This window comes from Acipenser ruthenus, chromosome 2 (genome assembly GCF_902713425.1).
Source record: "Acipenser ruthenus chromosome 2, fAciRut3.2 maternal haplotype, whole genome shotgun sequence".
NCBI classification, from domain to species: Eukaryota; Metazoa; Chordata; class Actinopteri; order Acipenseriformes; family Acipenseridae; genus Acipenser; species Acipenser ruthenus.
This window is the reverse complement of record NC_081190.1, coordinates 107364949-107390589: the sequence shown is the minus strand read 5'-3', so window position 1 is coordinate 107390589 and position 25641 is coordinate 107364949. Positions and strand designations below refer to the sequence as shown.

The window sequence follows — 25641 nt, the reverse complement described above, 5'->3', positions numbered from 1 at the left end:
GGGCTGCCTGTTGCTCTGCATCGCCTGGGGCTGCCTGTTGCTCCGCATCGCCTGGGGCTGCCTGTTGCTTTGCATCGCCTGGGGTTGTCTGCTGCTCCGCATTGCCTGGGGCTACCTGCTGCTCCACATCGCCTGGGGCAGCCTGTTGCTCCGCATTGCCTGGGGCTGCCTGTTGCTCCGCATTCGTCTGGGGTTGCAGAAGGTCCCGCTTCACCTGGGATTGCTGAAGGTCCCGCTTCGCCGGGGTTGCTGTGTCTTTTGCTTATCCTAAGGTCGCTGCCGGCTCTGCTGAAGCCTCGGAAGAGGGAGCTGCTAGCCATGAAGAAGTGGGGGGTGGAGGACATCCACCCATGGCCACCCCCAGAAACACCTTGCCCCCAAATTAAAGTAGTTTATTTCTGGTTTGGTAATTGCAGTGTGTGTTTTTGCTTTCTGAAAATAAAGACATAATGATGATTTGTAGTAAATAGATTTGAGCCTGTAGTATTATTAAAATAATAATATAAGGTTATGTAACTCAATTTCCCAGGTGAAAAAGAAAAGCTTTTCATGAACAGCCCTAAGAAGCTGCAGTTTATACATTGATTAAAATAGAGTAAAATGGATCTAACGTCAAGGTAATTATACAGTAAATTAACAACAGAATCTTTTTAAGTAAACACCTATTTGGTCGATAAAGGAATGGAAAGTCTCGCAATCCCTGTTCCTTTTACCCTATTGATTTCAGAGTTTTGCAGTTTGGAGTACTGAGTATGGCTTAACAAGTCAATCAACGGTCACAAATTTAAATGTAAAATTAGACTTTCTATTTGGTTACAGTTATTGATTCTAACTTACAGATGAGAAAATGTAGAAAAGTGACACTCAACACAAGTAAAGTCATATGTACTAGGTATTTAATTAATATGAGGTAGTCGTCGTACAGTACTCTATAGCTGCGAGTGACCAAATTAGCGGAGAAGCACGGAACACTTCTCACAAGAGGTGAAGATAGTTCGGGCAGGCAGCTGCTTAAACACCTATGTGCTAATAAGCCTATTGCTATGTTCGTGAGGGGTCTTAGTTTGGGAAAAACAATTAAATCTCTTTGTGAGCTTGGAGAAGAACTGTATTTTTAAATTGTATGTAGAGTTAGTGCTTGAGTGTGGACAGGAAATGACCCTTTCACAAACCGCTTCACTAAAAACAAACAGCACAGCTTGAAGCTATCCGGCCTCTCTCTCTCTCTCTCCCCTCCCTCCCTTGCTGTACAGTGATGCGGGCTCCTCCGGCAGTTCAACCAACGTGCGCTCGCTGCTGTGTGTGATAGTGGGAGTGTAGGATTGGTGGTGGGTTAGCTTGCGCTGTATCCAGAGCATCGCAGCCCATGTGCTCTGTATGGATGTTGATATTGCGCTGTGTAGCTTGAACCACCGCACGCCGGCAAGATGTCCAGCACACCTCATGATCCGTTCTATTCATCTCCTTTTGGACCTTTTTACAGGAGACATACGCCGTACATGGTACAGCCAGAGTACAGGATATATGAGATGAACAAGAGACTACAGTCGCGCACAGAGGTAAGCCCCTTTCTGTGTGCAAATATTCATGCATATATGATGTATGTGTGTGAACAATATATATATATATATATATATATATATATATATATATAATTCTATCAGATTTATTTAATCGTTTAGTTGGCGGGTATTAATTGACACGCTCAGTATACAGTTCAGTGTCCTAGAAGTATTTTGTTCTGCATTAATCGTGAACGTTTTGTATCGGTATAGGATATGCTGTAGCCCCTCGACTGTGTGAAACAGTCTCCAAATGTATTGTGTATTTTAAAACCCCTGAAAAAATATGACAACATCAAAATAAACATTTCGTTTTAAGTTTAGATAAACAGCATTGCATATATTCGGTATTTATTTTTTTCTGAAAAGTATGCTGCGTGATGCTTTTCCAGAAACTTATTTCCATGCTTATGAACAATCATCCCAATGCGGGGCACGAACATGATTTTATATATAGATATAGATATAGATATATAGATATAGATATATAGATATAGATATAGATATAGTATGACAAAACCCCAAACGAAAGATATTTGAAAAATGTAATACCAGGAAAGTGAATAGTTTAACTTGACATAGAAAACACAGGATTTACGATAGTTTCTGATAATTTAAACTGTTAATTGTGTAACCCGTTTTTAGATATATGTTAGAGCAATACATTTTACAAAAGAACACTCAAGTTGTGTTACTTCTGCTTATAGTTAAATAAATAAATAAATAAATACATTTAGGCAAACCACCGGTAAGTGAAAAGTAATTTGATTGACAAATTATATACACATATATGTTTATTTATTTTTATTTCTTATTATTTTTGCTTCTCACAAATAGTTAATGAAATACAAAGTCTATTTACTATGAACTGCCTTTTCAGTCTGAGGCAGAAGCTGTTTAGGGATGTGTTGACTCTATAGACCTGGTGGACTCTTTTGACTATGTAAGTTAGATCTACTGACACTGAATCAGTATCTTCAGTAAACTAGTGAGTTGTCAAAGTTCATACTGCAAGTGTGTGGGTTTGGTCTATTGTTTGATAGGTATAAGGAAAAGGTAAACTACAGCATTGCCCTCCCTCAACCTCCCCCCCCCCCCCCCCCTTGAATTTTTATTGTACCTGAAACAATGGTTCCTTGGAATTTAGAACCATATAGAACCATGTATTTCATTAGGATTTTTTTTTCTGAATCCCTTATTTTGTTTAGGTTCGATACACAACCATTCTTGTAAATATAAATCATTAGGTTTCCATAATTTCCAAGGAGGTATTTCAAATATGAACCATGATTTTTTTTTTTTTTTTGGAAAAAGTGGTGCAGCTTCAGTTATTTTACAATTGTGACATTTAAAAGACTGACTGAATTATAAACGTTCACCCTCTCAACCCTACTTTCCACTCTGCCATTCCTGAAGCCAGTTACACTTCTGGAATTGCAGTGGCTGAAGGTTTATGAATGAAATTGACAAGCTTGCATTGTTATTGTAGAGTGGACAAGATGCTGATAACAACTTGCAGAAAATATCCATAGCTCTCATGGTTTCACCATTGGCTTGTATACCTGTCAACATACGGTAGCTTTTGTAAACCGGCGGGGTGGAGTGCAATCCATGATACCTTTTTTACTGTTTCCCCTGGGGGGGGGGAGGGGGTGCAGATGCATGGCTAAGTATGCTGACATAAGGGGGTTTAACACTAGAATACGGGAGAAAATCTGCCCTGGGAGAAGGGTCCAAAATACGGGAGACTCCTGGTGAATATGGGAGAGTTGACAGATGTGGGCTTGGTAAATAAATATAATACTGTATTGTGAATTACTAGATTTTGGACACATTAAGAAGTTTTGATGATGTTGCAGATCATTACAGAAACTTCAGAGACGTGACCAAAAATGTGTAAGTAAATGCACTGTTTTTTCCCCACTATAATGTTTAGTTAAATAAACAGGCAGATATGTTTTTCAGAGGCAGTGTGTGAAGGGGCTGTTTTTGCCAGCACATTTTAATGCTGTCAAGGAGTGATCATTTGCAATTCACTTCATAACTGTGAACTATAACTCATTCTTAATGGGCTGAGAATGGGTTACAGAGAATTACCATATAATATAATATATTATATAATATAACATTTTATATTTTATATATAATATAATATGTTTTTAATAAAATAAAGACAGAGTTCTAATTTTGTTCACCAGTGCATTATATTCTCTACCTAAAACAAAATTTGATTCACCGCCAAAAAAAATAAACAGCCAGAGTCAATTCCTGTGAAAAACTAAAAAAATTAATAAAACAGTGGGGAATCTAGCTGGTGGTATTCATTAATGCTGATTCCCATATTATGTATGCTAATAGCAAAGAAACAATAATCAAGAAACTAAACCCAGCGTACATAACCCAAGTGCCTCCTTGTCCCGTTTCCAGAAACAAGGACACGTTTCCTCGTGTGCTGGACTTCAAAACTGGAGATCATTTCACCGACAGTTTATTTATTTCTTTATTTATTTATTTGAATTTTTATACAGTATATCAAAGCACTGTACAGTACATAGTAAAAAAAATCAAACCACAATATATTTGTAAAACCTATTACTCATCTACCACAATCATACCATTTAAATAACATTCAAACAGTATAATACAAACATATATACACACATATACATACATAGGTAAATACACTTACATACACATGTCCTAATAATAATAACAATAATACTACTAATAATAATGATGCAGCAATATAAAAGTTACATTAAAACCCACTAAGACAAGAAAGCCATTTTACAAAAGCAAGTTTTCAGTCTTGACTTAACTGTAATGGTCCCAGCTTCCCTGACAGACTCAGGCAGAGCATTCCACAACTTAGGAGCTTTATAAGAAAAGGCCGTACTGCCCACGGTGATTCCGTTGACCCTAGGAATAACCAGTAGCCCCGCATCCTGTGATCTCAGAGTGCGATTGTGCAGTGTGACAAGTGCGTCAATAATGATCCCCCGTCCATTGTTTCAAGCGTGTGGTTTTGTTTACTTCCATAATGCTGCTGCACCGTGTTTACTGATCTGTATACCAGGTCACCCAAGTGGGGGGTTCACATCCCCTGTTTAATTCAGCTTTTTAAGAAAAGCTTAGCCTGTACATGTCAGTAGTTGTACAAGTGAAGCACAAAGTGCTTAGCAGGTTTCAAGCGGCAATGAAGTTGTCCCTATCAATTTAACTACTGTACTTTGGGGGATGAAATCAAGCTTCAATGCACACAAAGCAGCATGCAAGAGTGTGGAAAACAGAACACAATTTTAGCATACAAATGTTTCAAATATTGTGAGGCTCTGTAGCTATAAATGCTTTTCAACTGCAGCTTTAAGAAAAGCAAAGTCGTGCAATATAGATGCAGTGGCAAAACGTAATTAATTATTCAAAAGTGGCAGCATAAACCCCAGAAGACATCTTCTGCTACTGGACTTCAGTTCTGAAAAGCAATTTCGAAATCTTGTGAAGAGTGCTGTTATTGAACAGTTCATGTTAAAACACAACCCTTCTACATGGGAATTTGTCTTATACAGATGGACAGTCTTTTAAAAGCAGATTTTGTGGATAAAAACAAACAAACAAAAAAAATGGTTTTGTTAAGAGGTTGAATGATACCAGAAGGAGGCTAATGTTCAGAATTGAAGGCATTTAAAAGTTTATTTTACAATGTAAATAAAGGATATTTTTGTTTGTGCAACTCAAATCTTTGTACCACTCTGTATTGTTAGGCGGTTGTAGCGTGGTGTGAATCTGTTCTGCCTATTTTAAGAAAACACTGGTGATGCTGTGTTCACACTGTAGCACGTTCTGCTACTCGGCAGAGGCATGCAATGTTTCTGCTGCTATCTAGGTAGAGGCCTGTGTCATCATGAATACAAATACATCCTCTCATTAATATTCAAAGGAGGAACCACACATTGACCTCCACTCTACAGTAATTAGCTTCAGTAAGAGATATGGAATAAAAACAAATGTGCAATGATAACACAAGCTTCTTGTTAATTTTTTTTACTGTATGTGAAATAGTGTCATAAAACAAAATTCTACAGTCATTGTACTGTACTTTTATCAATTTTAGCATTTACTGTGTCATATTTATCCTTGCAAATGTGAGACGCCTTTCTCAGGTTTGAAGACTGATCCCTCCCTGTACATGGTATAAAAAGCAAACATTTAATATAGGCTACAGGAAGCAGGGGGGCTAATTTTTTCCAGGGGAGCGCAGGTTCATGTCCTGGCGGCCAGGGGAGTGCAGGTTCATGTCCTGGCTGTGCGAGGTCGCCTGTCTTCGCTGGGGATTCCAGAAGGAGCATCACACAGCTCGGCGAATGGCTGTCACAAATTCAGAGATGCAAAGTTTGAAACTTTAAATAAAACAGCATCAGGAAAGGATAACTTGTTGTTTGTTTGTAGTCATTTTCAATCATATGCCCGCTTTTATCACATCCCAAGCTGCTGCGCAACACAAATATTTTTAGTGAAAACATGCCAACACCGGTGAAAAACAAATGAAGTCACACAAACACATTAGCACTGGAGTGATATTTTTTTGTTGGAAGTATTCCACTTTTAAAAATAGATTTTACGGGGCTCCCGAGTGGCGCATCCAGTAAATGCACTCGCTAGAGTGCAGGATGCGCTCTATAGCCTGGACGTCGCGAGTTCGAGTCCAGGCTATTCCATAGCTGACCGTGGACGGGAGCTTCCAGGGGGCGGCACTCAATTGGCCGAGCGTCGCCCGGGGGGAGGGAGGGTTAGGTCGGCCAGGGTGTCCTCGGCTCACCGTGCACCAGTGACCCCTGTGGTCTGGCCGGGCGCCTGCGGGCTTGCCTGTAAGCTGCCCAGAGCTGCGTTGTCCTCCGACACTGTAGCTCTGAGGCGGCTGCACGGTGAGTTCGCAGTGTGTAAAGAAGCGGGCGGCTGACGGCACACGCTTCGGAGGACAGCGTGTGTTCATCTTCGCCCCTCCCGAGTCAGCGCAGGGGTGGTAGCGGTGAGCTGAGCATAATAAAATAATTGGGCATTTCAAATTGGGGAGAAAATAATAAAAATAATAAAAAAAAAAAAAAAAAAAAGGATTTTACTTGGTGTTATTGGCGCTATCTTTCGTCAGCACGCTGTAATGTGCTTGGTTTATTGAACTTAATGTGGGCTAAATAAATTCACAGTCCACAGTATGACATATGTGAACTGCCCAATTCTTTTTATGTGAACCCCTCTAGATGTGCAACAACACTTTACACCCAGACACTGGCTACCCAGTTTTTAATGGTCACAGGGGGCCGAGCACACGCATTAGACAGTTTCACGTCACGAAGGATGGTTGCTAGGACCAGAAATACACTCGCTACAGTCTTCCACTTAATTGTCATGGAAAAATGGTTTTTCATAATGTTTTTTGGGCTATTTTGCTTCTGCGCATAAGTTAGCATGTTAAATAGTTGGATGGAAATAGGGGTTTGTGACCAGTTGTCATAATCATATCAGTCTGCTGTAACGTTATCTTCCTGATGTGGAGCTTTTTAACAGCTCAATATTATTTAAGAGCTAACACCAGACTAAAAAACAGGCTGCTGTTCTTTAACCCTACCTTGTCTTTTTAACTCCCAATCAAATATTTTTTATGCCCTCTAGAATGGATTATATTTTCTTTAAATTTATTATTTATTTTTATCCCAATCAAACAAACTACAATATACAGTAAAGATTCCAGTACCTTAATCTGAAACAGAAAGCTGACAACTTTGTATTCATACAGGCAAACTAGAGGTTTAACCTGTTACATAGAGGGACACACAAACCTGAGAGGTATTGCAACAAACCAGCACTTCTTAAGGGTGGCATAAAACATGAGAATATTATCTTGAAAAACAAATAAGTTAAGAATTAATGGGAAACTTACAAGTAAGACAATATTTAAAACCAGCAGTGTGGCGTGGTAGTTTTGTTTGGTACTAGCAGCGAACAATGAGCATTTATAATGACGCATTTTGCACAAATCAATAAATATTGTATCAACTCTTGGACGGAAAGAGGATGTTGCAGGACTGGCTATGATTTGATGCGATAGTCTAAAAAAATACTCTGAACAATAAGGTAGTATGCTGGCCAGCAGGAAACGGCAACAGTGTTCCCACCTTTTTCCTGTGACTTACCCAAAGTTCCTTCCAGGCTACAGTGCTACGCTGATAAGAGATAAGGAAGAAGGACTCAAACTAAATATCTGGTATGGTTTGGATCTCCAATAACCTACACTAGCCCAGTTTATGGAGTAGCCTTTTGTTGCACCACCATTTCCTTTGATTGAATCAAAACAAGTTTTTTTTTTCTTTTCCTGTAAATGTTTAATTTTGCTACAGTATAATTTAATTATCTTTCACCTCTGGAGACCCAGCTTTGAATACAGCTCGGGTCACAAGTGAAATGGATTTGGCAGTCTTAACTTTGCCCCCACTAAGTATTGGTCACAGGTGAAATGGCTTTGGTAGTCTTAACTTCACCCCCACTAAGTATTGGTCACACGTATAATTTGGTGGAATTGGCAGGTTAGACTCGAGAAGCCCAGGTTTGAATGGCAGGAGGTGTTCAGGTCTGAACTGAGGTGTGCTGCATAACTTTCTGGGCACCTGCCGACTGTCTGTGGCCAGAGCCATTGTCCTGCACCTTTTCATTAGCACTAAATTCACAATGTTAAAAAGCAAACTAAAAGCTGTGATGTACTGAATAATTTTTAGGTTGATCGCATGGTGCAACATTTTGTTGTGTGTGTGTGTGTGTGAAAAATGTACTTTATTAGTGGCCTGTCAAACAATGTGAGGAGATAGCTGGTAAAGTGTTTTTTGTTTTATGCAAGCAGTGTGAACACCAAAATACATTCTAAATGAAAGGCAAAAAAAGTGGAAACTTTATTTACAAAATCTACATGGATATTTAGCAGATTTTGTTGGATTATCTTATCTACTTGAATGTTACAATGGCGTAATCCAGCAGTAAGCATTATTCTGTAATTTACTGAATATATACAGTACTGTGCAAAAGTTTTAGGCAGGTGTGAAAAAATGCTGTAAAGTAAGAATGCTTTCAAAAATAGACATGTTAATAGATTATATTTAATGCAAAGTGAGTGAACAGAAGAAAAATCTAAATAAAATCCATATTTGGTGTGACCACCCTTTGCCTTCAAAACAGCATCAATTCTTCTAGGTACACTTGCACAAAGTCAGGGATTTTGTAAGCATATAGTCAGGTGTATGATTAAACAATTATACCAAACAGGTGCTAATGATCATCAATTCAATATGTAGGTTGAAACACAATCATTAACTGAAACAGAAACCGCTGTGTAGGAGGAATAAAACTGGGTGAGGAACAGCCAAACTCAGCTAACAAGGTGAGGTTGCTGAAGACCGTTTACTGTCAGAAGTCATACACCATGGCAAGACTGAGCACAGCAACAAGACACAAGGTAGTTATACTGCATCAGCAAGGTCTCTCCCAGGCAGAAATGTCAAGGCAGACAGGGGTTTCCAGATGTGCTGTCCAAGCTCTTTTGAAGTAGCACAAAGAAATGGGCAACGTTGAGGACCATAGACGCAGCGGTCGGCCAAGGAAACTTACTGCAGCAGATGAAAGACACATCATGCTTAGTTCCCTTCGCAATCGGAAGATGTCCAGCAGTGCTATCAGCTCAGAATTGGCAGAAAACAGTGGGACCCTGGTACACCCATCTACTGTCCGGAGAAGTCTGGTCAGAAGTGGCCTTCATGGAAGACTTGCGGCCAAAAAGCCATACCCCCGACGTGGAAACAAGGCCAAGCGACTCAACTATGCACGAAAACACAGGAACTGGGGTGCAGAAAAATGGCAGCAGGTGCTCTGGACTGATGAGTCAAAATTTGAAATATTTGGCTGTAGCAGAAGGCAGTTTGTTCGCCGAAGGGCTGGAGAGCGGTACACGAATGAGTGTCTGCAGGCAACAGTGAAGCATGGTGGAGGTTCCTTGCAAGTTTGGGGCTGCATTTCTGCAAATGGAGTTGGGGATTTGGTCAGAATTAATGGTCTCCTCAATGCTGAGAAGTACAGGCAGATACTTATCCATCATGCAATACCATCAGGGAGCATCTGATTGGCCCCAAATTTATTCTGCAGCATGACAACGACCCCAAACATACAGCGAAAGTCATTAAGAACTATCTTCAGCGTAAAGAAGAACAAGGAGTCCTGGAAGTGATGGTATGGCCCCCACAGAGCCCTGATCTCAACATCATCGAGTCTGTCTGGGATTACATGAAGCAACTGAGGCTGCCTAAATCCACAGAAGAACTGTGGTTAGTTCTCCAAGATGTTTGGGCCAATCTACCTGCCGAGTTCCTTCAAAAACTGTGTGCAAGTGTACCTAGAAGAATTGATGCTGTTTTGAAGGCAAAGGGTGGTCACACCAAATATTGATTTGATGTAGATTTTTCTTCTGTTCACTCACTTTGCATTTTGTTAATTGATAAATATAAACTATTATCATGTCTATTTTTGAAAGCATTCTTACTTTACAGCATTTTTTCACACCTGCCTAAAACTTTTGCACAGTACTATATATATATATATATATATATAGTACTGTATATAGTAGTATTTAATAAATAAATAAACTAAACAAAAGATTTAAACAATCAACAAAACAAAGGGCACGAGGGCCAAACGAATCAGACAGACAAACAAGTAAGTGTCGTGCTGGCTAATCCAGCACGTTTTAGCAATTGTTAAATTCTGTCTTCTCTCTATCTCCCCGTACCTCCTCTCTGTACACCCAACCCCGCAGCACAGACAGCTGCCGGTTCTTATACTCTGGCCGAGGGGTTAACTGGCTGTTAATTATCTTATTACCCCTCGGCCAGAGTCTGCACACGTTTGGTAAGGATGCATGACTGTCAGCTAGTTAAATAATCCGTAGCTGATCAGTCATGCATCCTCACAGGGTTTTTAAATTATAAATATATAAAAAACAATAACAAAAGACGCAGCGCTTTTATCCGCGCCGCAAACAAAAATACAAATAATGAATAGGGACGGGACACTCTGGCACAGTAACCCATACTGATCTTGGGCATCAGTCGACTCGTCAGTGACCACTGACAAGCAACCCGACTGTTTTACCAATTCCATAATCTCCTGCTTGTGATACATAATCTCCTGCTTGAAATACTCGGCAAATTTAGGTAAGTATTCATGTCTCAGCTGGGCTGATGAAGGAATCACTCCACCATTTGCTACACTTTACTTAACTTTTGGTTGTCCAATTTTTCAAGAGGGATATTTACGCAAACAAACGCCTCTTGTCAGGTTAAAATGTAATATGTATCGTGCTTCATGGTTTTCAGTGGACTTTTGGAACATGGAAGTTATCGTTTTTTGTTTTTATTTTATTTTGCATTTATTTATTTCTTTGCAAGTAAAGCAGTCGCAGTACTGCTCTGGATTTCCGCCTTTCTCTTTCGGTGAATACTTGAATCTAAATGCCTGTCAACAGCCGATTCTCGGTAGTGATCTACAGTAACGTTGCAGGACGTACAGAAGAGCTTACCTCCATCGCTGTGTAAACTCCTGCTTGATACTGCTTTATGTGATCTGCTGCAGTCACATTTTTAACCTTTTTAGAGATATCCATTTTCTTGTTTACAGTGTGTAGTATTTTAATTTCCCCTCCTAGATTGCATAGTCACATGACAATCACTGCACAGCACTATTTGCATGACGAATAGTACATGCAGGCACACAGCAGAGTTGTACAGTTTCGTTAATTAGATTTTTTTTTGTATGAAATACAAATAATTATGACATTTATTTTAATTTAATTTACTTAAGCGATATTGTAAAAATCACGATATTGGGTTAATTTCACGATTTCCATGCAGCCCGTGAAATCGCGATTTACACAGGGCCTTAATCATGTGGCTGTTCCCAATGTACACCAATGATCTACTCTGGGAACAGCCACATTCTCACATGTATTTGGCAGGGATAGGAATTAACCCCATCCCTGCCAACCACCACCAAAGCACATAATCCCAACACTTTATTTATAGGCAGGGCTCTGCCCTTCCACATATCCTCCTCGTTGTGCTCAGCACACATGGCCCCAACGGCCACCTCCCCCTTAAAGTCCAAAAGGACCTGTTCATATTCCCGGCTGTCAGAATGCATGTTTTTATTTATATATGCTCTGAGCACACTCTTAAACTCAGACATTTAAGGAGGACAGAGATGTCTTAAACTCCTGTAAGTGGTTTTGTTTGTGCACTGAGCTTGCTATATGTCCAGACAACTTTTTAATAACCAAGAAAATCACACAAACTCATTTAATTTGAAGTTTTAACGAATCAGAGCAGTAGTAGTGGTTGCGCAGACCACCATAAATCCCAAGTAATAAGCAATCTGGGCGATCCAGTGCCTTTACAGGTTTAACAGCATTAGTACTTCAGTACAGTAATACAGATACGGTTATTATATGCTTAGCCTTTAGGCTAGCCATGCAAGAAGCTAGAGCATCCACAGCTACGTTCTAAAACATCCAATATATCACTCTTTTAAAACTAAAACATAATTTCTATACCTTATAGCAATACATTCAATATAAATGAGGTAGAAATTCAAATATATGCTTACTTTCCAGGATATGGAAATGTAGTGTAGGATATATTGAAAAATAAGAACCGTCTTCAAAAGGCAGAGACTAATACGACCAAACAGCAATCAGTTTTCCAGAGACCCTTGGAGCATGGACCATGTCAGTTTGCAAGATCAAGTTCAATGGTATCGAATGGGGTCTTGTTCTGGACTTATATAGGATTTTCCCTCCATCGAATACATCACAAGTCCCAATTAAATCTGATCATCAATCTGCCTTGACAGTTCTCATCTTTGAGTTAATGATACATTCTAGAAGGATCCGGTCAACTCTTTTTTAAAACTAATTGGAGTTATATAAAAACATTCAAAATGAATTGGGTATAACTCCTTTCCAAAATACTGGAACATGATATTTTCAACCCCTCCTTTCTCTAAAAAGTCAGGTGAACCAAAGTTCACAGGATCTTTGCTATGAAGTACAATACACGTTTATATGTGTATTAAAAGAGATGGTGTTTATATATATATATATATATATATATATATATATATATATATATATATATGTAACATCAACTTTTTTGTGTGATTTAGATTAACCTGGTTCTACAATATATGTCACTCTTAACAGCATATTATGTTACCTTTCCAGTGTCTTGTCAATGGGCCAGTATTGAAAACCCCAGAGATGTACCCTACTTAGCTCAATCCAGACGGTTGTCATGCTGATGCGCTGGGGAGGCCGCACTTTGGTTGATCCCCGGAGCCAGCATCGCAGCCGTTGTGTGTGCTGATGCGCCAGGGAGGCAAAATAAGCTGATCCCTGGAGCCAGCATTACACTTCAGCCATTAACACCAGACAGAAGGATATCTACATCATCATATGGAAGGAAACGTAAATGGATGGAGACGCATATGGATCACATTAGTTTACTGTAAAGCTACGTCTTAGTTGGTGCTTATCTTGGCGAGAGCCGAGTTCAAATCAGCATGAAGTTTTAACATCTACTCTCGTGTAATGGAAATCACTCTTAACAGCATATTATGTTACCTTTCCAGTGTCTTGTCAATGGGCCAGTATAAATTCATATACAAATGTGTGTTAACAAAGTATTGGACAAAGACTGTAGGGGTTTATCATAAGCTTTTGAATAAAACCACTAAATGGCCAGTCCATTTATTTTAATTTATATTCAGGCTATAATGAACATGTTAATATAATAGTCTCATATTAACTGTACCATGCTTGGACTAAGCCTGACCTCTCTACGTTTCTAACAATCTCCTGCGCAAGCAGGTTTCAGACTCTACAGCAAGCGCTTTTCTACCGCATGAAGTCATTTTTGGCTCACAAACGTCATCCTAATTAAAGTCGCTACCTTTCTTATAAGAACTGAACTGTAGACAACTTTTCTAATTTAAATGAAATGCTCGCTTCGGCCGCCAAGTTTTAATTAATTTCTATAATATAATGAAGAGAAAGGACATTACCCAATATACTCCCTTATTCTGGTACCAAAAGGTATTTTAAAAAGAACGCTTGTTATATAAAGGCTTTGGATTATAAACTGCTGATTACCAGCAAGTCTCGCTTCAGCTGTCAAAAGGCACTTTCCATGCCCAGCACCGCTGTGCTACAAGCAGGTAAAGACGAGGTCACCAAATTAATTATTTTTCTTTAGTAAGTCTACTGTGTACTAAAGTTATTAAGTACAGTTTACACTTTGTCTTATATTCAAAGTTAACAGCTCCTCTGTTTTTTATTGCAGTAAAACCTTTATATGAACTAAACATTAATATTCTTTAGTTTTAATTGGTATTGTAATGTCTAAAGACGTTTTGTTTAGTTGAAGACAGAAACTGAATTAGCTCCTGCGTTTACATTCCATTTTTGTATTACAGTAGTCTTAAACAAGCAAAAACACTTGTTAATTTAAATATTCTGTTTCTATTTACTTAAAACATATTATTTCTCTTTAGAGAGTTTTGTCATTATATTATTAGATCAGAATACTCTTTTTATTTAAAACCTCTATGCTTTGTAACAACACAATCAAATAGGTATTTTTAGTTTCAAATATTGTTCTGCCTAAAAAGGGTTACTTTTTGTTCTTGCTAATTTGCAATACCTAGCCTCTGTGTTCTTAAAAATGATGGCTCTATTTTCAAGCTAATTAAATGAGATGCCTGCTTCTGCCAAGGTTACAGGCTTCTGCACCAGCAGCTCTTAAATAAGGGAAAGCCTAGCTCATTTCACAGGTGTTTCTTGGTCAGTGTGACATCAAGCCAGTGCACTCTCTTTACACAGAATTACACAGACTCTATAATACTTAATTTTTACTGTTCTACTGGACTTTTCAAAATAAAATCCTACAATATTCCCTTAAGTCAATACAAAGTATATTTAACATTATCTCAAATGTGTTAACAATTTGTATACAACATTCAGTCAATGTCAAGCAGAACAACTCTTCAGTTATAATAAACTTTTAATATGTTCTTTCAACAGTTTAACTTCAAATGCATGTATAACATGTATATCTAATCCAGATACTTCAATATAGCAGTCTGCCCTAGAAATTGTTATTTTATTTTACTCCATTGGTATATACAGAAGGCAAGAGGTTAATTTTAATTAGGCACCTGCTTGGCAGCAAATGCAACCTTGAATATTAAAACTTAGGACCCGTCTTACATTTACTTAATGTTATTATATTAGGTTTCTTATTTATTTAAATATTAAATATTTTTCTTACTATAATCGAATCACATACCTATCCTAGTTCAATTGCTTCTTGCATATTAGCTCTGTTCCACAGAGTTTGCCATTCTGCTCTCGCTGGATCAGAATGTTTTAAGGCTCTGAGTCCTAATTCAATACTATGCTTTTGCCTGATAAGGGAGGTTTAGAACTTTCAGCAGGCTGGCCTGACCTTTTGATACCAGGAGCTGTCTTTTTCAGACCTTACACAGACTTATTCAAAAGGATACAAAATACAGAATCCTACAACATTACTATTAGCTATTATGTATTTTTATTACTATTATGTATTTCGTTCTATAGCATCCAATCCATATCTAATAAGTCAGCTTGTTCCCAGCAAGATTCAAATTCTCCTCCTGGCTCAGCTCGAAGTGGCTCTGTGAACACCACAACAGGCCTTTGCATCCAGCGTTTTACATCACAGGTATGAGCGACCAGGGTCTTTACTTGATACCTGCAAAAACTTACATCTTGTTAGCTGGGCTCCCATCTCTACATTCTCATTACCATCATCAGTGGGCAAACTTCAAAAAAATTAAACTGTTTCTATTAAAGAGCCATCCATCTCTGCCGCATACACCTTTCACTCAAGAAAGGTGCTCGCACCTTGTACAAGTGAAGACGGGTTTTAGAGTCACTCCGTGACACTGCCCAGGAACAGAGGCAACAGTGGGTCCATGGGTGGTGGCCACGGTTTGAGGTCGTCCTCTAATGACAACACTGGCAGCGGCCATGCTGACAGCGTACAGGCTGGGTCCTCCGGCAGGGTTAATCCTAGCAGGGGCAATGTTGCCAGTGGCAACGCTGGCAGTGGAAACGCTGACAGCGGCCATGCTAGCTCCTCCAGCCAAGGCAATGCTGTTGGAGGAAATGCTGACAGAGGTAAGGCTGTCTTCTCCAGCCAAGGCAATCCTGGCAGCGGCAATGCTGGCTCCTACAGCAAGGGCAATGCTGTCAGCGGAAAGGCTGACAGCGGGGCGGCACTCTCCATGCCTTGCGGTGGTGCTGGCAGCAGCCATGCTGCTCTCAGCGAGGAACACTCTCGTAGTGGTGGCGGCGCTGTGAACTCCAGCAGTGATAGTGGCGCTGGCAGCAGTAATGCTGCCCTCAGTGCGGGACACTCCAGCAGTGGCAGCGGTGCTGTGATCTCCAGCAGTGATAGTGGTGCTGGCAGCAGTAATGCTGCCCTCAGTGCGGGACACTCCAGCAGTGGCAGCGGTGCTGTGATCTCCAGCAGTGATGCTGCCCTCAGTGCGGGACACTCCAGCAGTGGCAGCGGCGCTGTGTACTCCAGCAGTGAAACTGCTACGGGTGGAGGTGGTCTCCTCACCTCTCCCTCCTTCTCTGTAGCCGGCAGCTTCTGTTTCTTGGGCTTCAACCCCAGAATTTCAAGCAGTGCTACTGCTGCTGGTCGACACCACAAATCCCAGTGTGATATGAGCAGACATCCCCAGGCGATGGCGAACTGGCATCCCCAGGTGGTGCCAGCCTGGCAGCCCTAGGCGGTTGCAGGACAGGGCAGAAGCTGTCCCTCGTGAGGCGACGGCAGCAGCGGACCCTCGCGAGGTAGCTCCAGCTCCTCTGGTGGTGGAGGCGGAAGCAGCGGGTATTCGCCCACTGGCGGTGGAGCAGATAGTCTCCTTCTGTCTGTCTCTTCCTCGGTTGCTGGAGACTGGGGCGGCTCTCCCTGGGTCACTGGAGACTTGGGCTTCCCTTTCTTGGGCTCTGGATATGCAGGCTGCTTATTGGGCTGTGCATGCTCGCTCGCCCCCCCTTGTGTCAAAGTAAGACTAATTTGAATTATTTTCCAGATTAGCCCCAAATGTGTCAGACTATAGGCTACTTTGGAAAATTACAAAATTTAAAAAACAAACAAATTAATAATAATAATAATTAAAAAAAAACAAACGTTAATGCGACAATGTTGAAGTTGGCTTCTTATTCGGCCAGCTTCTTATCCATATGTATTATTCCCTGTCTAACATGGAATTTGCATTCCTTTGTTATGTTGCCTAATAACCAAATTAAGTTTCGTGCTTTCCCCGTTTTAATATAGCATACTCACACAGACCTGAACAAGAAAAAGTCAATTTAACAAACCACTCTGGAGGAAAGTATAAGGCCTATAAATATACTACGGAACTAAAATGTTATTTGGGGTAGAGATTGATGTTCAAACAATAATACAGTGTACACATTGCTTTGCACTTAAGATATACGTTGAGCTTACCTTTGAAAAGTAGAAATAAAAACTTCAACAATGAAAATGTGCTTTCTGTACGGTGCAGAATAAAGCAGTACACTTGGGCAGGTGACTTTACAACAGAATGGTTTGTTAAATTGGCTTTGTTCTGTTGCTGTTTAGTTTTAAGCAAGATTTATAACTGAGTGTTTAAAGTTGTGTATGAACATACAATACATGCCTTAAAGTAAGTTAGCTTTCATTTCTCTTCAGGGACCGTCTTCAGTTTAACAATTCAGTATTTTGATGCATATGCGCTACTTTGATACTGTAGACCATTCCATCCTACTGAATTGTCTTGAAAGCACAGTAGGACTGTCTGGCCTTGTCCTATCCTGGTTAAAATCTTATCTTTCTGATAGGTTTCAGTTCGTCTCTATTGGAAGGTAAAATCGGCATTATCGGAAGTTGTCTGTGGTGTTCCTCAGGGCTGCATTCTAGGTCCATTGTTGTTTTCATTATCTATGCTACCATTAGGTGACATTATCTGCAGGCACGGAGTGAACTTCCATTGCTGATGATACCCAGCTGTATGTGTCCCAAAAGCCAGGAATTTCTTCTGCCTGGGTGTTATTCGCTACTTGCCTTAGACACCAAGAATTGAATGTCACAGAATTTTCTAATGTTGAATTCAGATAAAACCCTCTGAGATTGTAGGATGAGGGGCTGCTGGTTATTCCTAGGGTGAACAAAAGCAACACAGGAGGTAAGGCTTTTTCTTGTAGAGCTCCTAAATTATGGAATGCTCTGCCTTTGTTTGTCAGGGAAGCTGGGACCGTTACAGTTTTCAAGTCAAGACTAAAAAAGCACTTTTATAAAATGGCTTTCTTATCTTAGTGGGTTTTAATGTAACTTTAAAATTGCTGCTTTTGTATTGTGTATACTGTTATTGAACCCTTAACGGTCCATTTTTTCAGCACGTCTCAGGCGCGTCAGGTCCAATTTATTTTCACACGCGCAGTTTATTTTAGACGCGCTGTTTAAAAGTATTTTTTTTCACAGTAAAACAGGTTTATCAACAGGACACTCAGTACTGCATCTTCAGCCTCTCCACACCCCTTGTTCGCTATATTTTTTAAATACCTCTTAATAATAGTACATACCGATAAATCATCTCTCGATCACTCGTTTTATCACCAAACTCCTCAATAATGCGATCCAAGTCGTTATTTTATTACTATAACATCTAAAAAAAGCAAATGTCTGTGATGTTCTTTGAGCGCTGGATGCGAAGCAGCTATCTTGTTTGTTTATGTCCATGTCATCTATGTGGTGTCGGGGCTATCAGTATTCATGAGATACACCCTTTTTTTTTGGCTTCTCTTGGCTCTTATCGGTCTCACTCGGCCATTGAATGGTTTTCTCGTCTTTTTCCGGAGAAAAAACAACTAGAGACCTGTTTTTTGTGTCTTTTTGATGTCGGACAGGGTCCGACATTGGACCGGAAAGGGAAAATAGCGATGTCGGACCAGGTCCGACATAGGACCGCAAAGGGTTAAATTGTGGCAGTTGTAAGTGTGACATGCTATACAAATGTATTGTGGTTTGTTCTTTTTTTCTGCTATGTACTGTACAGTGCTTTGCGATACTATAAAAACTATAAAAAGTGCTATATAAATGCAATAAATATACAGTGCCTATAGAAAGTCAACACCCCCTTGAACTTTTTTCACATTTTGTTGCGTCAGTGCCTCAGTTTCATGCATTTAAATGAGGATTTTTTCCCGCTTATCTACTCCACACTGTTAAGGGGAAAAGTTATATATTAAAAATACAAAACTGAAAGATCATAATTGGATAAGTCTCCACCCCTTGAGTTAATACTTGGTGGAAGCACCTTTGGCAGCAATTACAGCTGTGAGACAATGTTGAAGTTGGCTTCTTATTCGGCCAGCTTCTTATCCATATGTATTATTCCCTGTCTAACATGGAATTTGCATTCCTTTGTTATGTTGCCTAATAACCAAATTAAGTTTCGTGCTTTCCCCGTTTTAATATAGCATACTCACACAGACCTGAACAAGAAAAAGTCAATTTAACAAACCACTCTGGAGGAAAGTATAAGGCCTATAAATATACTACGGAACTAAAATGTTATTTGGGGTAGAGATTGATGTTCAAACAATAATACAGTGTACACATTGCTTTGCACTTAAGATATACGTTGAGCTTACCTTTGAAAAGTAGAAATAAAAACTTCAACAATGAAAATGTGCTTTCTGTACGGTGCAGAATAAAGCAGTACACTTGGGCAGGTGACTTTACAACAGAATGGTTTGTTAAATTGGCTTTGTTCTGTTGCTGTTTAGTTTTAAGCAAGATTTATAACTGAGTGTTTAAAGTTGTGTATGAACATACAATACATGCCTTAAAGTAAGTTAGCTTTCATTTCTCTTCAGGGACCGTCTTCAGTTTAACAATTCAGTATTTTGATGCATATGCGCTACTTTGATACTGTAGACCATTCCATCCTACTGAATTGTCTTGAAAGCACAGTAGGACTGTCTGGCCTTGTCCTATCCTGGTTAAAATCTTATCTTTCTGATAGGTTTCAGTTCGTCTCTATTGGAAGGTAAAATCGGCATTATCGGAAGTTGTCTGTGGTGTTCCTCAGGGCTGCATTCTAGGTCCATTGTTGTTTTCATTATCTATGCTACCATTAGGTGACATTATCTGCAGGCACGGAGTGAACTTCCATTGCTGATGATACCCAGCTGTATGTGTCCCAAAAGCCAGGAATTTCTTCTGCCTGGGTGTTATTCGCTACTTGCCTTAGACACCAAGAATTGAATGTCACAGAATTTTCTAATGTTGAATTCAGATAAAACCCTCTGAGATTGTAGGATGAGGGGCTGCTGGTTATTCCTAGGGTGAACAAAAGCAACACAGGAGGTAAGGCTTTTTCTTGTAGAGCTCCTAAATTATGGAATGCTCTGCCTTTGTTTGTCAGGGAAGCTGGGACCGTTACAGTTTTCAAGTCAAGACTAAAAAAGCACTTTTATAAAATGGCTTTCTTATCTTAGTGGGTTTTAATGTAACTTTAAAATTGCTGCTTTTGTATTGTGTATACTGTTATTGAACCCTTAACGGTCCATTTTTTCAGCACGTCTCAGGCGCGTCAGGTCCAATTTATTTTCACACGCGCAGTTTATTTTAGACGCGCTGTTTAAAAGTATTTTTTTTCACAGTAAAACAGGTTTATCAACAGGACACTCAGTACTGCATCTTCAGCCTCTCCACACCCCTTGTTCGCTATATTTTTTAAATACCTCTTAATAATAGTACATACCGATAAATCATCTCTCGATCACTCGTTTTATCACCAAACTCCTCAATAATGCGATCCAAGTCGTTATTTTATTACTATAACATCTAAAAAAAGCAAATGTCTGTGATGTTCTTTGAGCGCTGGATGCGAAGCAGCTATCTTGTTTGTTTATGTCCATGTCATCTATGTGGTGTCGGGGCTATCAGTATTCATGAGATACACCCTTTTTTTTTGGCTTCTCTTGGCTCTTATCGGTCTCACTCGGCCATTGAATGGTTTTCTCGTCTTTTTCCGGAGAAAAAACAACTAGAGACCTGTTTTTTGTGTCTTTTTGATGTCGGACAGGGTCCGACATTGGACCGGAAAGGGAAAATAGCGATGTCGGACCAGGTCCGACATAGGACCGCAAAGGGTTAAATTGTGGCAGTTGTAAGTGTGACATGCTATACAAATGTATTGTGGTTTGTTCTTTTTTTCTGCTATGTACTGTACAGTGCTTTGCGATACTATAAAAACTATAAAAAGTGCTATATAAATGCAATAAATATACAGTGCCTATAGAAAGTCAACACCCCCTTGAACTTTTTTCACATTTTGTTGCGTCAGTGCCTCAGTTTCATGCATTTAAATGAGGATTTTTTCCCGCTTATCTACTCCACACTGTTAAGGGGAAAAGTTATATATTAAAAATACAAAACTGAAAGATCATAATTGGATAAGTCTCCACCCCTTGAGTTAATACTTGGTGGAAGCACCTTTGGCAGCAATTACAGCTGTGAGTCTGTTGGGAAAGGTCTCTACCAACTTTGTACACCTATTTTTGACCATTCTTTACAAAACTGTTTAAGCTCTGTTAAGTTCCTTGGGCAGCATTGATGGACAGCAATCTTCAAGTCATGCCACAAATTTTCGATAGGATTTAGGTCGGGGCTCTGACTTGGGTTTGCGCCAAACATAACGCTTTGCATTTAGGCCAAAAAGTTCAATTTTAGATTTGTCAGACCACAAAACATCTCCTGAGTGTTTTTTTGCATACTTCAAATGGGATTCAAGGTGGGCTTTCTTGAGTAATGGCTTCCTTCTTGCCACCCTACCATACAGGCCAGATTTGTGGAGTGCTTGGGATATTGTCACATGCACACGTTGACCAGTCTTGACCATAAAAGCTTGTAGCTCTTGCAAAGTTGCCATTGGCCTCTTGGTAGCCTCTGATCAGTCTCCTTCTTGCTCGGTCATCCAGTTTGGAGGGATGGCCTGATCTAGGCAGGATCTTGGCGGTGCCATACACCTTCCACTTCTTAATAATCGTCTTGACCGTGCTCCAAGGGATATTCAAGGCCTTTGATATTTTCTTATACCCATCCACTGATCTGTGCCTTTCAACAACTTTGTCCCGGAGTTCTTTTGAAAGCGCCTTGGTGCTCATGGTTGAGTCTTTGCTTTGAAATGCACTACCCAGCAGAGGGAACCTACAGGAGCTGCTGAATTTATCCTGAAATCATGTTAATCACTACAATTTAACACAGGTGGAGGCCACTTAACTTGGTGTGTGATTTTGAAGGTGATTGGTTACACCTGAGCTAATTTAGGATTGTTATTACAAGGGGGGTGGACACTTATCCAACCAAGCTATTTCAGTTTTTATTTTTAATTAATTTTCTACACATTTCTAGAATATTTTTTTCACTTGGAAGTTGTGGGGTAGGATATGTAGATAAATGAAAAAAAAACTATTTTAATGCATTTTAATTCCAGGCTATAAGGCAACAAAAGGTAACAATTTTGAAAGGAGGTGTAGACTTTCTATAGGCACTGTATTTATGCCATCCTGTGTTTTGTGAATAGCTTGTTAGGGGAAAGGTGTACACACATTAGTAAACCCCATATAAGATCAATATCCAGTGCAAAGGTTAATGCTGGGAATTATTGTATGTGTTTTAATGATAAAATCAGAAACTAATTGTATCAGATATTTACTACATAGGTTTGTATATAAATGTAATTCTAGTATCTCAAAAGAAAATATTATCTAACTCTTATCAGTCAATGTAAATAATTAAAATACCAAGATGAATATATATCTTCAATATATCCTTTTTTCTGTTCATAGTATATAGCTAATTTAATATTTTAAACAATATTCCCCATTTAACTTAATAGGTATCATATCTTAAGTGTTTTTAACATCCAAAAATAAAATCAGATAACTCAGTTTAAAAGAAAAATTACTTTTTTGTTTATTTCAATGTTACAGTTGTACAAGTTTTATGCACCAAGAGATTCAATAAATCATCATATAGTTACCAAACTTTCTTTTAGAAATAGGTTTAAAACTGTCTTGTTGTTAAATCCTCTTGTTTTCAAAGATTTTTGCAAAGTCCAAAGAATGATTTTGTTCCCAATGGTTTTAAACGATGGCATCCTTTATTCCTTGTGATTTCCTCAAAGAAATGAATTCCTGGTGATGGCACACAAGTGTCTGTGACAAAACAGCTATTTTTCTAACCTTCGAAAAAACAGGCACTTCTTACAAATTCTCCAATCGCATAGCTACACCCAAGAACCAACAGCTTCATAACATCTAATTCACTGGTTACTTTGAAAGTGCACAGATTTGGTCATTGTCTGTTAGAATACCACTATAGATGTTAATGTCAAAAAATATCTGTAATCCATCTCCAAAGACTACCGTATTCCTTCGAATTTCAGATGCCCACAAATTTAAGAAGCAGCCCAAATTTCACACCCTGAACTTCAAAAATCCCACCCTGAAAAATCAAAAATCAAATACAGATTGATTTTTGCATTTACAAAGACGCGTCTACTCACATAAGAAAATGACGTATGGAGGCAGTTTGCAGCCATTTGCTGTCACACAGAGCATTACAATTATGCGCTGCTTCTCATTTCCAATTTGTGATTGCTCGCACATGTTTTTCTCCCTTTTTGTGAACTGTGGTATTGCTTAGCAAGTAGAAAAATACAGAAGTCTGATTAGAACTGAGCCTAATATCGAAATGCTGAAATTGTAAAAGCTTCTCTTCGAATTCCTCAGGAAGCTAATGAGGCTTTGTGACAGCTGGTTCAGCTGTGCTGCTGCTGTAGGAAACAGGAAGGCTTGCCCGGAGCGGAGCTGATCGGAAGATCCTGATTGGCTGAGGGGCGAGCCCGGGAAGCCTACGCCTGTTTAAGAACGCAGCAGCGCCAGTTCGAGGCTACTGCACCACGACCATAGCTACACAGACGGGCGCGGAACAAAAGCTTGTTTACATCGAGGAGGAGGCGTCTGCTCCACAGGATAACTACTATAGAACCCTTCAACTGCCAGTCAGTCACTTTGCTGTTAGAGGTAAACCGATAAAGATTTTCTTGGCTGATATCTATAGCCGATGGTTATCTACCCATATCGGCCAGTACCGATAGGATACCAATAATAATATAGTGCAGGTAAGCTATTGTAAACTACTAGAACAAGACATAGGGCCTATATTTAAACTCTTTTATAATTCTAAATGTTAAAAAATGAACAGATATCGTTTACTTGTTGTATTTATGAGAAAAATGAAAAGGTATTGTGTACTTGTTGCATTTCCTTCAGAAAATGAATACAAAGAATAACATAGTTGACAGCAATTTATACATTTGTTTTACAACAGTCACACAAAAATAACATTTAACACATAACATTTATACAAGTAACAACACTTCTGTAGAAATATATAATGTGACATATAGTCACTTGCTGTCAAACTTTGCGTATAATAACTATTTAGCCTATGCAATGTCAACTGCAACAACTTTTGTTACATTTTTATTGTCAGCATACACTGCTTAAAAATGCAGCACAACGTAAATTGTTCACTTAATAATAAAAAATAAAAAAGATGTCATAAAAATATAAAATTTCCGGTTACAAAATAGCACAGTAATCAATTTCTGCTTCAAAATGCCGCCTAATACACCCACAACCAATGCAGATTAAGCAATATAAACAAAAAATTCACAAGACCATTCTGAAGTACATTGTTTAATAATAATAATAATAATAATAATAATAATAATAATAATAATAATAATAATAACAATGTAATGACCCGGCAGTCTGCTCTAACTACGAGGACTTGTTTTGCTGTTTGTAGCGGGAAATATTCAAAGAGAGCATGTTTTAAAAAGCATCAAAATAATATTCTACTCACAGTTCATCGTTGGATTTAATGAAGCATGAAGTCTGTTCTGCTGCACACAACATGGCTTACTGTTGTCTTAAGATATTTAAAAAAAAAAAAAATCTAAACACCGATCTTTTGAGACATATTTACTGCAGGTTGATTGCACGTTACACAGCACTGGGAAAATGACTGTCTCACTGTTCTTGTGTCATTATAAGTGTGCCTGACCTAACATTACATTCTGTGCTGGAAGAAATTCAAGCGTGAATATCGGTGTACATTAACGGCTAAAATAACAAAAACTGTCAGGCTACCGATTATCGGTGCACCCCTAGTTGCTGTGTGTGTACTCAGGCTCATCTTTTGTTGGCGATTTTTTATTACACGCATCACTATAGTGTACACAAATTTAGGACACAGGCCATTTTGGAGGAGAAAAAATTTAAAAAGTGCTTCTTAAGTTCGAAGGAATACAGTAATTGTTTTAAGCAGACCATTTTTGTTTAAACAATAAAACGAAGCTTGCTCACACCTTGAAGTCTTTGAAGCCAAGACCACAGTCTGGGTCTTTTGGTTTAGGAAGAGACTAGAGTCTGAGAACAGTACAACGGTTACATTTAGATTTGGTCAAATCCTTATAACCTATACAATACATTTAAACCTTAATACATTGTATCATTTATCCGTCACATAATAACCCATGACAGGAATGTCATTAACCTGCCCCCTTGCATCTCTTTGCCTCTGCTGAATATAAGGAATGCACTTGTGAGAAATAGCATACCACATACAGTAGAACAACTGTAGTACTTCTTGCATGAACTATGGGCAGAGGCTTGCCACTTTCTTAAGGTTAAATATCCCAGTATAAGGGACGTGCAATTTTGATATTTGATTTCAGAGAAAAAGTAAAATATGACACGATTAATTTCAGAAAGTGTGATTTATAACATGGCAATTTGACGACTAAACTAAACAAG

General features: G+C 39.1%; 1 protein-coding gene across 9 annotated transcripts in view; it reads left to right on the top strand.

The window, feature by feature from the left end:
- Positions 1 to 987: 987 nt before the first annotated feature.
- LOC117408337 (LIM domain-binding protein 2-like) overlaps positions 988 to 25641 on the top strand; it is a 121426-nt gene continuing 96772 nt past the window's right edge. For 4 of the 9 annotated variants that reach the window (XM_059005897.1, XM_034013255.3, XM_034013254.3 and 1 more), the window contains exon 1: positions 989 to 1559. In XM_059005897.1, coding sequence (XP_058861880.1) covers positions 1428 to 1559 — 132 coding nt within the window. In that variant the 5' untranslated portion in view covers positions 989 to 1427. Of the gene's footprint in view, positions 1560 to 25641 lie in introns of all 9 variants that reach the window. The other 5 variants (XM_059005896.1, XM_034013252.3, XM_034013251.3 and 2 more) reach the window with 2 other exon arrangements.